This window comes from Erinaceus europaeus, chromosome 4 (assembly GCF_950295315.1).
Source record: "Erinaceus europaeus chromosome 4, mEriEur2.1, whole genome shotgun sequence".
Taxonomy (NCBI): Eukaryota; Metazoa; Chordata; class Mammalia; order Eulipotyphla; family Erinaceidae; genus Erinaceus; species Erinaceus europaeus.
The window spans coordinates 38,342,257-38,357,022 of record NC_080165.1 but is presented as its reverse complement, the minus strand read 5'-3'; the positions used below and the strand labels follow the sequence as shown (position 1 = coordinate 38,357,022).

General features: G+C 41.2%; 1 protein-coding gene across 3 annotated transcripts in view; it reads right to left on the bottom strand.

Annotated features, from left to right (window-relative positions):
• GPLD1 (glycosylphosphatidylinositol specific phospholipase D1) overlaps positions 1 to 14,766 on the bottom strand; it is a 55,085-nt gene that overhangs the window by 14,694 nt on the left and 25,625 nt on the right. For all 3 annotated transcript variants that reach the window (XM_060189291.1, XM_060189292.1, XM_007525943.3), the window contains 4 exons: positions 14,594 to 14,717; positions 10,751 to 10,890; positions 7,380 to 7,566; positions 655 to 765 (listed from right to left, as the gene is read on the bottom strand). In XM_060189291.1, coding sequence (XP_060045274.1) covers positions 655 to 765; positions 7,380 to 7,566; positions 10,751 to 10,890; positions 14,594 to 14,717 — 562 coding nt within the window. The remainder of the gene's footprint in view (positions 1 to 654; positions 766 to 7,379; positions 7,567 to 10,750; positions 10,891 to 14,593; positions 14,718 to 14,766) is intronic.

The window sequence follows — 14,766 nt, the reverse complement described above, 5'->3', positions numbered from 1 at the left end:
CCTAGCAAATGCAGGTTTATCTAGCACTTCCTGTAAGTAATGTTAACTAAGTCTAAAGAAAAAACAAAAAGGGAGGGGGACAAGAGGCTCTCCAGATCCTAACATAGGAGCATCTGATGGGCCTAGATGAAAAATAGCATCTAGACTAGTGTGAGAAGGAAGATTACTCCCCCTGGTGACCCTGCAGTTCCTAAAAGTAATGTAGCTCTTCTGGCCTTCACTGTTAGAAGTTCCTGCTGTGGTGTGAAGTGTATGTGGGAAGGTTGGATTCTTTTCATGAGCAGTAGTAAGAGTAGGCAAGTCATTTTTCTGCTGTGATGACAGGAAGCCCTGTATGAGCAAGAATTTTTATCTTCCCTCTCTCCCCTCTTATATCACAGACTGGGAGGAGAAGAAAGCAGTGGGTGGACAGCTATGAGGTCAAACTTAGTTCAGGGAGGCAGGAACAGGAGCTGTCAGAGAACCCAAGGACATAAATGGGGGAGCTACCCAGGATCATCACTACACAGTTCAGCAAATGTCTACTGCTCTTGACAAATTTGTCCAGAGCACACATCACCTGAGAGTCCTTACCTTCCCACCCATTCTCCCTATCACCCAGCCTTCCACCCAAGGCCTCCCCGCCCCCCACCATCAGCACCCACCCAGCCTTACTTTGTATGAGAGTTTCTCTGAGCCCACTGAGGGGGCTCCCACTGCGAGGTCTAGCAGACCATCCTTGTTGAAATCCAACACAGCCAAGGCAGAGCCAAACCGACCTGAGGGCTGAAAGGTTCAAGTTACTCACTTGGCTAAACTCCAACCTCCAGAAGAATCCTCCTGCTCACTGGCAATAGAAAAGCCTGGGGAACTCATCAGGTACACAAGAACTGAGGCACATAACTGCAACATTTAACTTACTCAAAGTTCCCTTCAGGATATTTGTGGCATATCTGTCTGCCTTAAGATAAAAAAGAGGTTACCAAAAGAAAAAAAAAGTCTAAGTTTTGAGGAAATCTGGTGTGTATGATGCTCGATGCTAAGGATCAAACTCATTTTGAAAAAATATATAAAGATCACATAATACCAGAAACAAGAGCAAACATGTGCTGAGTACTCAGGATGCCCTCAAGTCAAACTGTTCCATATGGCAGTCATGAGCTAAATGTGATTAATTTATTTTTGACAGAGACACAGAGAGTGAAAGAGGCCATAGCACAAAGGCTTCCTACAATATAGTGGGGGTCAGAATCAAACCTAGGTCACATAAATGACAAAGCATCTCACAACTTAAGTGGATTATTTTGTCAATCATAAAATTATTTTTTCAGCCTCTCAAGAATTTTTTTTTTTTTTAACCAGAGCACTGCTCAGCTCTGGCTTATGGTGGTGCAGGGGATTAAATCTAGGACTTCAGAGCCTCAGGCATGAGAGTCTCTTTTGCATAACCATTATGCTATCTACTCCTGCCCATCAAGAAATATTTAATGAAAGAGCATGCCTGAAAAACAACCAGGGAGGTGGTGTGATGGGCAGAGCACTAGACTTTCAAGTATAAGGTTCGGAGTTCAGTCCACCAAAATGCATGTGCCAGAGAGATGCTCTGGTTCTTTCTCTCTCTCCCTCATTCCATAACTAAATAAATACATTTTAAAAAACTTGAGAAAGACCAAGGTACCATTCTGGCATATGCAGTGTCCGGGATTGAGCCTAGGGCCTCATATATACAAATCGTTTGCTCTACTGACAGACTTTTCTCTCCAGTTGCTAAATATAAAGCAATAAACATTATGAACCAAGAAGCTGGCTCAGCCAATAAAGCGTCTTCCTTCCCATGTGTGAGCATATGGTTTCATCTTGAGTATTGCAGATGTTAAAGCAATACTCACCATTCTCTCTCTCTCTCTCTCTCTCTCTCTCTCTATCTCTCTCTGTCTCATCCACACACACAATCACTATTTTTTAAAATAAAAGAAGTAAAAAAAAATTTAAGTAAATAAATTTTCAATGAGTAAGACATTTCTTTGGCAACACTGAACATAATTCAAACACTCCAAAATCATGCTCTTAGTGGCTCTCATGTTGGACAGCACAATGGAACATTTTATTTACACCACCACAGAAAGTTATGTTTATTCATTCAGTTGTTTATTTTAGATAGAGACAGAAATTGAGAGGGAAGGGGGAGATAGTGAGAAAGAGAAAAAGAGACATCTGCATCATGGCTTCACTGCCTGTGAAACTTTCAGCTTCTCCCCTGCAGGTAGGGACTGGGGACTTAACCCAGGTACATTACCACGCAGCTACTACCACAGAAATTTCTACTGGTGTGCTGGGGAGATAGCACAATAGTTAAGCAAATGACTTTCATTCCCAAAACTCTGAAGGATACAGGTTCAATCCCCAGCACCATCATAAGCCAGAGTTATTCAGTGTTCCGGTCTTTATATCTTTGTCTTTATATCTCTCCATCATGAGAGAAAGAAAGAAAAGATAAAGGGAAAAAAAGAAAAGTTCGGTCAGATGGCACTCTCTGGAACACAGTTCTAAGCACTTCCTATAGATTGACACAGGCACTTTTACTATATCCCTTTTCAGTTTCCAGATGGAAAACGTAGTCCATTCTAGGGTCATTTTCTTATAAGGTGAATTTTCTAGATCTTTTATTTTATACTATGTATAATCAGCCTAATCCTATAAGTGACTCACTGCATTTTCCCACTCTTTCTCAACTTATATAACAAGGAATAGTCTTGCACAAAAGGGTATTTACCACATAGCACACATTCCCTGGAACCTATAATCAGTTCTTCATTGTTGGCTAATTTCTCTACCTCTATATGCAATGGCACACATGGACATGACTCCCTTTCAAAGCAGGAACTTAATAAACAAGAGAGGAGACTCTGGGACACAAAGCACATTAAGGGCAGGCTGGGGACCAAAAAGTAGGATCCTCTGCCAACTGCGAACAGATAGGTTCATTTCAATTCACACTAGCTGCACCAGCAAGCAGGAAAACCAGTCATTCCAAGAAAAGCACAGAATTTTAAAGTAGGCAAGTTCTTTTTTTTTTAATTTGTTTATATTTACTTATTTTCCCTTTTGTTGCCCTTGTTATTTTTCATTGTTGTTGTAGTTGTTGTTATTGATGCCGTCTCATTGTTAGATAGGATAGAGAGAAATGGAGAGAGGAGGGGAGACAGTGAGGGGGAGAGAAAGATAAGACACCTGCAGACCTGCTTTACTGCCTCTGAAGCGAGCCCCCTGTAGGTGCGGAGCCAGGGGCTCAAACCAGGAAGGCAAATTCTTAAGAGTATCTTCATCTTCCATTTTATGGGCAAGGATACAAAAAAGTTTATTGCACAGCAGGGGTAGCATATAAGATTCTCATACTGCATATGTGCTTTGATCTGGTAACTTTTTTGAGAGTCAAAAATCATTTTGGGAAGGGCCGGATGGTGGCGCACCTCTTTGAGTGTATACATTACAGTGTGTAAGGACCTGGATCAAGCCCCGAGTCCCCACCTGCAAGATGGAAGCCTCACATATGGTTAAGCAGCACTACAGGTGTCTCTTCTTATCTCTCACATTTCCCTCTTAATCTCTGTCTCTATTGTAAGTAAATAAATGAATGAGATTGCTTTGGGGAAGAGGGCATGAAACCATCTTTTTTCCTCCCTCCAACTGTCACTGAGAGAGTTTGTCAACTGCTTGTATCTGTCTTTCTCATTGCCTTCCTCAGTGTTGATAGGATCCCTAACGATCATTTTTTTTACCCCACAGTGTGACAGGGAAATGGGTTTGTAAAAATAAATAATAGGAGTGGGTAGAATGATCTTAGCACTTTCTCATGAGATCACAAGGTCCCATAAAACATAGTTCCTCTGACACTGAGTGATCCTCACACACTGACCAAAATTATGACACCTCCTCTATTCAGGGGTCCTTTCATTATAATCTAAGCTAGACCATAAACAAGTTTTCCCTTTGTTTGAAAGGGGTTTTATGTTGGGTAGAGGCAGAGAAATTGAAAGGGAAAGGCCAAGAGGAGGAGGAGGAGGGGAACAACCTTCAGCCAACTCCACTACTGGTGAAGCTGGCCCCCTGCAGGTGGAGAACTGGGGCTTGAACCTAGGTCCTTGTGCACTGTAATGTGTGCACTCAGCCAGGTGTACCACCACCTGACCCCCCTCTGTTATAGGTATTTTTTTGTTCATTTGTTTTTGTTTTATTTTGTTTTTATCAGGGCACTGCTCAGCTCTGGCTTATGATCATGTTAAGGTTAGAAACTGGGTGATCCACGAGGTAGTATAGTAGATAAGGCACTGGATTCTCAAGCATGAGGTCCTGAGTTCAATTCCTGTTGGCACAAGGACCAGAGTGATGTCTGATTCTTTCTTCCTCTCTTCTACCTTTTTCAAAATTAAACAAACAAGCAAAAACAAAAAAGATTGAAACTGGGACTCTGGAGCCTCAGGTTGAGAGTCTCTTTGCATAAACATTATGCTATCTACCCGCAGCCTTGGTTTTGTTTTCAGAACACTACTCTTCTCTGGCTTCTGGTGGTGCTAGGGATTGAACCTGGTACTTTTGGTGCCTCAGGCATGAGTCCATTGTGCTTCAATGATGCTATGTTTTTGTACTACTCTTCATCTGTATTTCTTTAACCAGAGCACTCCTCAGCTCCAACTCAGGGATTGAACCTAAGACCTTGGAGTCTCAGGCATGAAGATCACTACTGTTGGTAAATTTACCACAGTTACGATCTTAGTTGTGAGCTGGAAAGTGGCTCAGGGGCAGAGTGTGAGACTTGCAGGGTTTTTGTTTTATTTTAATGAGAGAGATACAGAGAGATCAGAGAACTGCTCAGCTCTGGATTATGGTGGAATGGGGGACTGAACCTGGGACTTTGGAACCTCAGGCATTCAAGTCTCTCTCAGGCTGGGAGTATGGATTGACCTGCCAACACCCAAGTTCAGCAGGGAAGCAATTACAGAAGTCAGACCTTCCACCTGCACCTCATAATGATCCTAAAGAATAGGAAAGCTTTTGGGGGGTGGGAGATAGGATAGGGAGTTCTGGTGGTAGGAATTGTGTGGAATTGTTCCCTTCTTATCCTATGGTCTTGTCAATATCTCTATTTCATAAAGAAAAAAAAGTATTTTTTTGTTTTGTTTTGCATAACCATTATGCTATCACTCACCATTATGCTTCACTCTGCAGGTGTTTTATTGTTGTTGTTGTTGTTTGTTTTGCTTTGCTTTTTGTTTTTTAAGATGTGGACATTAGAAAAGCTAGAAAAGGGTTTACTGAGTGCTTTGTAAGTCTTCACATCTGTTCTATAAATGTAAATTCTGAAACAAAAGTATCACCTGTGTAGTTTGCTGCTTTGCCATGCAATGTGACCCAAATTTGAGCCCAGCCCCTACTGCATTAAAGGAAGCCTGGGAGCTGTGGTCTCTCTTTCACTCTCTGTCTCTCTGTCTCTATCCAGAAACTAAAAATAATAGCATCTAGCACCAGAGAGATAGCTCACTGGGTAGGGTGTGCACCTTGCCATGAATGAGACCAGATTTAAGCCTTGGCATAGAGGAAGTTCCAGTGCTGTGCTACCTCTCCCTTTCTGTCTCTATTCAAATAAAAAGCTTAGCCAGGAATAATGAAATCGCGTACACACGAAGAAACAGCTCTAAGGGGGAAGAGGCCATTTATATGTATATTCACATAGAAAAGTGTGTATGCCTAAATGTTACATAGTAATGCAAATCAATGCTAAATCAGTAAAATTCTTTCTTTCTTTCTCTCTTTTATTTATTTTTTTTTTTACCAGAGCACTGCTCAGTTTTGTTTGGTGGTAGTACAGGGGATTGAACCTGGGACTTTGGAGCCTCAGGCATGATAATCTCATTGCATAACCATTATTCTAGCTACCCCTGCCCATCAATAAAATTCTAATTTAATTTTTTATTTAAAAGTAAAGTGAGCACCACTTCAACACATGTGATGATCTATTTTGGTTTTGTCTTTTTTGTGTGTTTATGAAAGATTTCTTTTCACTTAATACATATGAAACACAGAGTTTCACATGAAACAGAAAAAGAGAGAGAGCCAAGCCAGAGCACTACCCTCCTACATGCAGCACCACACATCAAACCTCAAGCATGCAAGTCTGATACTCTTCCAGTTGAGCTGTTTCCCCATTCTGACTTTCTGTTTTTACATAGTGCTGATTTGTTAAACCCAGGACCTCACACACGAAAGGTATGTGCTTTTCCACTGAGCCATCTCCTCAGCCTCAAAATTTAAAATAAAATTTAAAAGGCAAGAGATAGCATGTTGGGTGAAGTACATAACTTACCGTGTGTGAGGTCTTAGGTCTGAGTGCCAGCCCCAGCTGAAAACAGCAGGACTAGTGTCAAGGAACTCCACAGATTATGGAGTGGAGCTTTGGTGCCTCCCACCCCAACCCATTATACAGAATAAAAATTGGAAAAGGGGTAGTTTGTCTCTGTAAAGCATATGGTTCCTTCCCTGAAACTGTACACAAAGCAAGTTTCAGTTCGAACAATAATAAAAACTAAATACATAAATGGAACTTTTACATAATCAGCATTATCAAGAAGTCTTGTCCAAGGACCAGAGAAATAAGCTCAAAGTAGTGGAACACAGAACTGCATGCCTGGCATTCCAGATGTCCCAACTTTGCTATCTGCCATCACTGAGTAGCATTGGTTGCACTGGATCGACCTTCTCGTGGTGCATCCCGTGAGTACCCATTCATTGGGGAAACTGACGATCCTTCCTAGCCTACTGAATCCACATGGATCCCAGTCACTTTCAAAGCCAGCAACAAGCAGCTCCTGACAGCTTTCAACCTGACGCTGTTGACTGGCTACGGAAGAAGGGCAAACACTAGAAGAACTGAGTAGCACTTCAAGTTCTCTTTTTCATTTCTCTCTCTCTTATAAAAATAAACAAATTGGGCAGGGGGTGGGTTATATATAATGGTTATACAAAGAGACTCTCATGCCTGAGGTTCCAAAGTCCCAGGTTCAATTCCCCCACACCACCATATGCTAGAGCTGAGCAGTGCTCTAGTAAAATAAATAAATAAATAAATCACATCCAGATTGGCTACTCAAAACAGTTCTAAATAGAATTGTGTTTTGAGGAGGTGATGGACTAAGCATTCAAATGTAATGAATGATAGAATGAGGTCAATGAAGCAAACAGCTTTTCATTTCTTAAAAGAGAAAAGTACTACATGAATGTAGGCCACCAGCTATTTGTCACAATCATTAGTCTTGTGTCTTATTATTCATCCAGAAGACTCTACACAAAGTGTGTAGTTATCATGGATCATTGAGAGATGATTATTCCTAAGGTGGGTGTCTCACCTGGAAGCCCTCCAGGATCCTGTGGGACTCCTTGTCAAGATCCAGGTCAACTGGGGGCAGGCCCAAGTCATTGCCATATAGAAAATACACACGCCCCACCTGGATGTGGCCAGGGCGGCTATATCCTGGGGCACCCACCACCAAGTCGCCATACCCATCCTGGTTGAAGTCAGCAGAGGCCATTGCCCTGTAGAGAGGAGAGTGCCCACCATAGTTAGTTACTGAGAACTCTGGGTAAAACTGCCTCCTGCTACTTCCCTTTTCTAGAATTCATTTTCACTTCCTCTCTTAGCTATTTCTGTCTTACATGACAATTTCAAGTATTTCTTTCTGAGGTCTTATTATATGTGTGATTGAATCTAGCTTGCCAAGAAAAAAGAACAGACACATCAAAGCATCTTGTTGTTTAAAATCCAGAATTGCAGAAGCAAAATTTCATGTCTACCTGATAACACAGATGAAGTTATGCTCCGCCAATTTCCTCCCCCTCCAGCTAAAGAAGCAGGTCACATGGGGGTAGATAGCATAATGGTTATACAAACAAAACTCTAATGCCTGAGGGTCCAAAGTCCCAGGTTCAATCCCCGTGCCCCCATAAACCAGAGTTGAGCAGTGCTCTGGTTAAAAAAAAAAAAAGGGAGAGGGAAATTTTAAATAAATAAATAAATAAATAATAAGTACTTTCTGATCTGATCTACTTGCTTTGTTATTTAATTGAAGGCAAATTTTCTTTAAATACACCATTTCTCCCTCAGTTGCACAGGGTGTCTTGTGTTGAAAAAAAAATCTAAATGTCCTATATAGTTAGTGGCTGATTCTAAATAAGATTTTATAGCATACCAGTTGTAGGGATGAAAGGAGAAAAATGTTTAGATGTTTCTGTTGGGAATGGAAAGACCAAAAGTCTATGTGTTTGAGTGTTTATGGTCACATAAAGATGAAAAAGAGAAAAGCAGTTTCTAATGGGAATATATACACTGCAGGGCAATGCAGTCCTCTATCCTGAGGCTGAAAACTGGGTACCACCCTCCCATGCTGCCCATGGGAGCCTTCTTCTGGATCTTTCTGAAAGGCAGCCAAAAAGAGCCATTATTCACAAGTGAATGGTCAGTAAAGACAAAATTCACCTCTCATCTCCAGTGCTGGAACTGAATGCACTGGTGGCCAGAAAAGGAAGGACTGTTAGCAGTCATTGTTAGAGTCATTCTTAGGGCAATACACCATCATTCTAACTGAAAGTTTGAATGTTCTATAAAAAAAGAGGTTTCAGGGCTCCCCAAGTTTGTAAACACATGGAGATTCTGGGATAGTGGTATTGAAGCTTTACATTCTAGCCCTGCCTCTTGCCTTATGCATTTCTTTTTTCTAGGTACTCCAAAGTGTCAACTTCCCATCTAACAGCAGACTACTAGGGAGGTTTTCTTCATTATTCAACAAAAGCAAAGGCAACAAAACCAAAAATTAGCAAACTGGAAAACATCTTCACAGCAAAGGATATGAAAAACAAAAGAAAAAACCTAGAGGATAGGACAGATTATTTGCAAATCAAACACTGCCAAGTGGCTAATATACAAAATGAATAAAGAACTCAGAAAAGAAACAGTGTTCTGATTAAGATCAGTAGAGAAACTGAACAGATATTCCCCAAAGAAGACACAGAGACAAACTAATATGAACAGGAAAAAATGCTCAACATTATGAACTATCACAGTGACTAATGAGCCCTCACATTTGTTTAAATGGCTATTATAAAAAAAATAATAAGTGGGGAGCCGGGTGGTAGTGCAGCTGGTTAAGCGCAGGTGTCGCTAAGCACAAGGACAGGCATGAGGATCCCGGTTGGAGCCCCCAGCTCCCCACCTGCAGGGGAGTAGCTTCACAGGCAGTGAAGCAGATCTGCAGGTGTCTGTCTTTCTCTCCTCCTCTCTGTCTTCCCCTCCTCTCTCCATTTCTCTCTGTCCTATCCAACAATGACGACATCAACTACAACAACAATAAAAAGACAACAAGGGCAACAAAAGGGAAGATAAATAAATAAAATTACAAAAATAAATAAATAAATAAAATAAGTGTTGGTTAAAACATGGAGAAAATAATCTTTGTTCACTGCTGATGGCAATGTAAATTGGTGCAGTCATTATGGAAAATAGCAAGGAGTCTCCTCAAAACATTAAAAATAGAATAACAATATGTTTCAACAATTCTACTCCTGGATACTTACTATCCAGAGGAAAGGAAAATACTAACCTAAAGGATGGGAATATTGTTCCATATTTGTACAGTATTACTTATAATAATCAAGATGTGGAAACAACTTAAGTGTTTACCACTGAAAATATGGTGTCATGACCAGGGAGGTGGCTTAGCAATAGACCATGGAACATACATGTGTCAGACCCCAGGTTCAAGCCATGATATCACACAGGCTGGCATGGTGCTCTGGTGTTTTTCTTTCTCCCTTTCATGAAGTTAATTTAAAATGTGCTGTGTACAGTCATGTGATACTTAACGATGTCTCACTGAACAAAGGGTCACACATACAATGGTGATGCCAAAAGTCTAGACCATATAGCCTAGGTGTGTAGTAGGCTGTACCCCCCATCTAGGTTTGCATAATTACACAATGAGAAAGTCACTTAAACACACATTTCTTAGTAGCTTTTTTTTTGTATTATTGGACAGAGACAGAAAAAACTGGGAGAAGGGGAGAGAGACAGGGAGACACCTGCATCCCCATTTTACCACTCATAAAGCTTTCTCTCTGTAGATGGGGACCAGAGGCTTGAACCCAGTTCCTTGCGTACTGTAGTGTGTGTGCTGAACCCGAGGTGCACCACTGCCTGGCCCCCTAAACACACATTTCTTAACATGTATCCCCACTGGTAAGCACAGGCCTAACTACCTACACAATTCAATATTATTTAACCATGAAAATGAAATTCTGCCTTTTTTTTTTTTTTTGCAATAACATGGATCTATCTTGAGAGCACTATGGTAAGTGAAATATGTCAGGCAGAGGAAGAGAAATGCTATATGATCTAATTTGTGTGTGGAATCTAAAATCAAAACAAGTCTAAAAAAACAAACCCAGAGTTTTAGAAAAACATCAGTGGTTGCCAGAAACAGACGCAATGATAAATGAAATGACTAAATTTTATTAAAAGGAGTAAGGCTCCATTGTGGCCATAGTTAGTGTACTGGTTATTTGAAAGTTGTAGGGCATTCCGGACACTACAATAATTTAACCACTAAATGAATGGTGAACTGATCGGAAAATAAAATGCTAACAGGTACCATTTTAAACATGTATGGAATGATAGAATAAACTTGAAACTGATTGGAAAACAGGAATTAGATAAACATATACCTACCAGCCAAGCCTTGCGTAGGGAGATGACAAGAAGTAGGAGGCCGAGGGGCTAGAAACATGCTTCAGCAACTGATGAGAGTCACTTGTAAACATTGTCCGTAGGTTCCTTTCCAAAGCCCGATACATAAAAGACAGGGAATGCTGAAAACAGAGCAATCATAGTGGATACAGACAGAATAGTCAGGTGGGCGAGAGAGAGCATAGTGGCTATGCAAAAAGACTTTCATGCCTGAGGTTTCAAAGCCCCACGAGCTGAGCAGTGTTCTGGCCTTTCTCCTATATCTTTCTGTCTGTATCTCTCTCACACTCATTATAAATATAACTAATAGAAATAGTTTTCTAAAAGGCAGAATAGTCAGCAAAGTTACCATTTCCTGCCAAAAGCATTTTATAAAGGGAACAAGCTTTTACAAGTGGTAATAAATAAAGGGTAGGGGAAATAGCATAATGATTATATAAAGAGACACTCTTGCCTGGGGCTCCAAAGTCCCAGCTTCAAACCCCTGCACAATCACAAGCCAGAGCTGAGCAGTGCTCTGACAAAAAGAAAAAAAAGGTATATAAATAATAAATAAATAAATAAATAAATAAATAAACAAGCATTGATTCCTACCAACAAATAAGACACTTAGGACAATTAGAATGAGATTGATCACGACCTCCAGAATCCACTGAGGAATGTGAGTTACAGCCCTAAAGGAACTTTTATTTTTATTGAGGGAACAATTTTATACTGGGCTATTGTTAACATCATTCCTGCAGAGACACAAACACAGACTGGAATGGCCCTGCACAATCCTGCCAAGCACTATGTCCATCCAAGTTCAGGACACATAACTCTAAATTCACCCAAAGATGGCACGAGACCAAACAAGAGCTTTTAGGACAGTGGCAGAGGAGAACAGTTGGTTCAGAGTCAGGGTCAGCCCTGCCTGTGCAGGCTCAAGAGAAACACAGTCCATAGGGTTCTGACAGAAGAGATCATGCAGATTGTGTTGCCACTCTCACCCCTCTGGCAGATTAAACAAAGTCTGCTCAGCCTAATGAATGTCCTGTTCTGCTCTGCTCATTTATCCAAGAAGCACTGAATTGTCTGCAACTGCAAGCCAGGCATTATAACAGGCCTTGGAAATGTAGAGATCACTCTCCTACACAACTTATTCTCTTGAAACGACAACAGATTTAAACCACTGCAAAACATATTGCTTTTGTCACTGTTTTATAGTAGTGTCTCTAGTCCAGGCCTTCTTACATAAAGGGTAAAGCCTGATACACAATAAAAACCTGGAGCTTCTTATTCAGAAGTTATTGGGAATTTTAAGGCAATTGGCAGACAAGTATTAAAACCAGTATGGAGGGATTGGGCAGTGGCACACCTGGTTAAGCGCACATGTTACAATGTGCAAGGACTAGGGTTCAAGCCCCCAGTCCCTACATGCGGGGGGGGGGGGAGGAGGGGAGAGCTTCACAAGCGGTGAAGCAGTGCGGCAGGTGTCTGTCTCTCCTTCTAAATCCTTCTCTTGGCATTAATCCCACAATTCCATCTCTCTCACAGTTCCTGCTATCTTTTATCTTATCATCTAAGAAAGTAAGATTACTTAGATTTCCATAGATCCTAAAACTTTCCCCACCTATTACTAGAAATACATGCTGACGAGTAAGATACTGTCTGCTGTTTCAGGCCAACTCAAGTGTCACCTCCTCTGATAACTTCCAGGGAAATATATTTATACACACACACAATCCTTTTTATCAAACTTCTCCTCCATCCTACCAGGGCATTTGTTGCAGTCTACTTTCATATAATTTTGTACTTACCATCCCTATTAGATTAACTTTTTCTCTTTTTTTTTAAATGTTAAAATACAGATCTTTATTTAGAATTGAGAATTAACCATTGCAGACAGGTTGTGAAAAGCTGTGTCTTCCGAGGCTGGATTCCTGATTTCCAGGCTGAATTCTCCAAGAGGACAATGGCAGGCAGCTTCCCTAAAGGTATATTCTGGCTGCAGACAAGATGCTCAGAACTAGCAAGTTACTTGGCCACAAAACCTTTCAATTCAAAATCTTCAGTGGCAAATGGAACTGCTCCTGACACTGGGAAGATAACTGTATAGATTAACTTTTTCTATAAGTCAAAGTCTATTTCCTTTCTATAATTTATCTTCCTCATAGACCAAAAAAAAAAAAAGTCATGACTGAATTTTATATAAAATCATTTCCCTTGTCGTGGCAATCTGCACAGTGAGTCCACAGTGTTGCTGTCATGCTTTGTAATAACCACAAAGCAGGACTGGCCTGCATGCTCAGCAATACCTTGAACTCCATCGGCCTTGCCAGATGCCACTGAGACTCAGGGTGAGGCCTCAGGAAGTCTCTAGAACAAACCAGATTTGAATACCAAATATATCGACATGGCCCAGTCAATGGTACATCTGGTAGAGTGCCCATGTTACAATGTGCAAGCATCTTGGATCAAACCCCCAGTCCTTACCTACCAGGGGGAAGCTTCACAAGTGATGCTTCAGGTGTTCCCCCCCCACACGTTTTTTCATGCTTTATTTACTGGATAGAGATAGAAGTCAAAAGGGAAGAGGGGAAAAGACCTGCAGCACTGCTTCATCACTTACAAAGCTTCCCCTCTGCAGGTGGGGACCAGTGGCTTGGACCAGGATCCTTGCAGATTGTAATATTTGAACATATTTGAGTGCATCACTGCCTAACCCAGTCTCTCTCTCTCTCTCTCTCTCTTCCCCTTCCCTCAACTTCTCTCTGTTTTTACCCAAAATAAATAAAATATTAAAATGATATGATGGGGCATGGTGGTGGCACACCTGGTTGAGCACACTTTGCAATGTGCAAGGATATAGGTTTGAGCCCCTGGTCCCCACCTGTAGGCGAAATGCTTTGCAAGTGGTGAAGCAATGTTGCAGGTGTCTCTCTGTCTCACACTCTCTATTACTCCCTTCCCTCTCAATTTCTGGCTGTCCCTATCCAATAAAAAAGATAATAAAAAATAAAAATAAAATAAAAAGATTGATAATATATATGATCTACAGAACTAGAAGAAGCCCAGGTTGACTTTTAAAGAACAACACAGGGCACCTGGTTGAGTGCACATGGTACAATGCTCAAGGATCTGGGTTTAAGCCCACAGTCCCCACCTACAGGGGGAAAGGTTTGCGAGTGGTAAAACCGTGTCTGCAGGTGTCTCTCTGTCTTTCTTCCTCTGTCTCTCCCTTTCCTCTTGATTTCTGGCTGTCTCCATCCAATAAAAAGATAAATATTTTTTTAAAAAGAACAATGATGGGAGGTGGTGTACTGGATTCAGTGTTGGACACTCAAGTATAAGGTCCAGAGTTTGATCCCTGACATAGCACATGCCAGAATGATACTCTGGTTCTCTCTTTTCTGTTTCATTTCTCTCTTTCTTTCTTTCTTTCTTTTTTTTTTTGCCTCCACAGTTATTGCTGGGACTGGGTGTCTGCACCATGAATCCACTGCTCTTGGGAGTCATTTTTCCATTTTGTTTCCCTTGTTGTTGTTGGATAAGACAGAGAGAAATCAAGAGAGGAGGGGAAGACAGAGGGGCTGAGAAAGACACGTGCAGACCTGCTTCATCACCCATAAAGCGACCCCCCCTGCAGGTGGGGGGGGGGACTTGAACCGGTATCCTTAATGCTGATCCTTGTGTTTTGCGCCATGTGCCCTTAACCCACTGAGCTAACACCTGGGCCCCTCTTTTCTTCTTTTTGTAAGCAAACAAACAGACAACCAAGGAATCTACAAGAGATCAAAAGAAGCAGTGTGTTCTGTTTTCTCCATTCAAAGCAGAAATTCTTACCGAGGTCCAGGAATCCACACTAAAGAACACACCTCTCTCAGTATGGTTGATATTTTTCCCAGCATCTTTAGTTAGGGATACAGTCAAATTTCTATGAAAATAATCATTTTTCTGTACTTTGGAGCTGTGGAAAAGGGAGAAGACTGATAAACAACACACACCCTGATTACTTT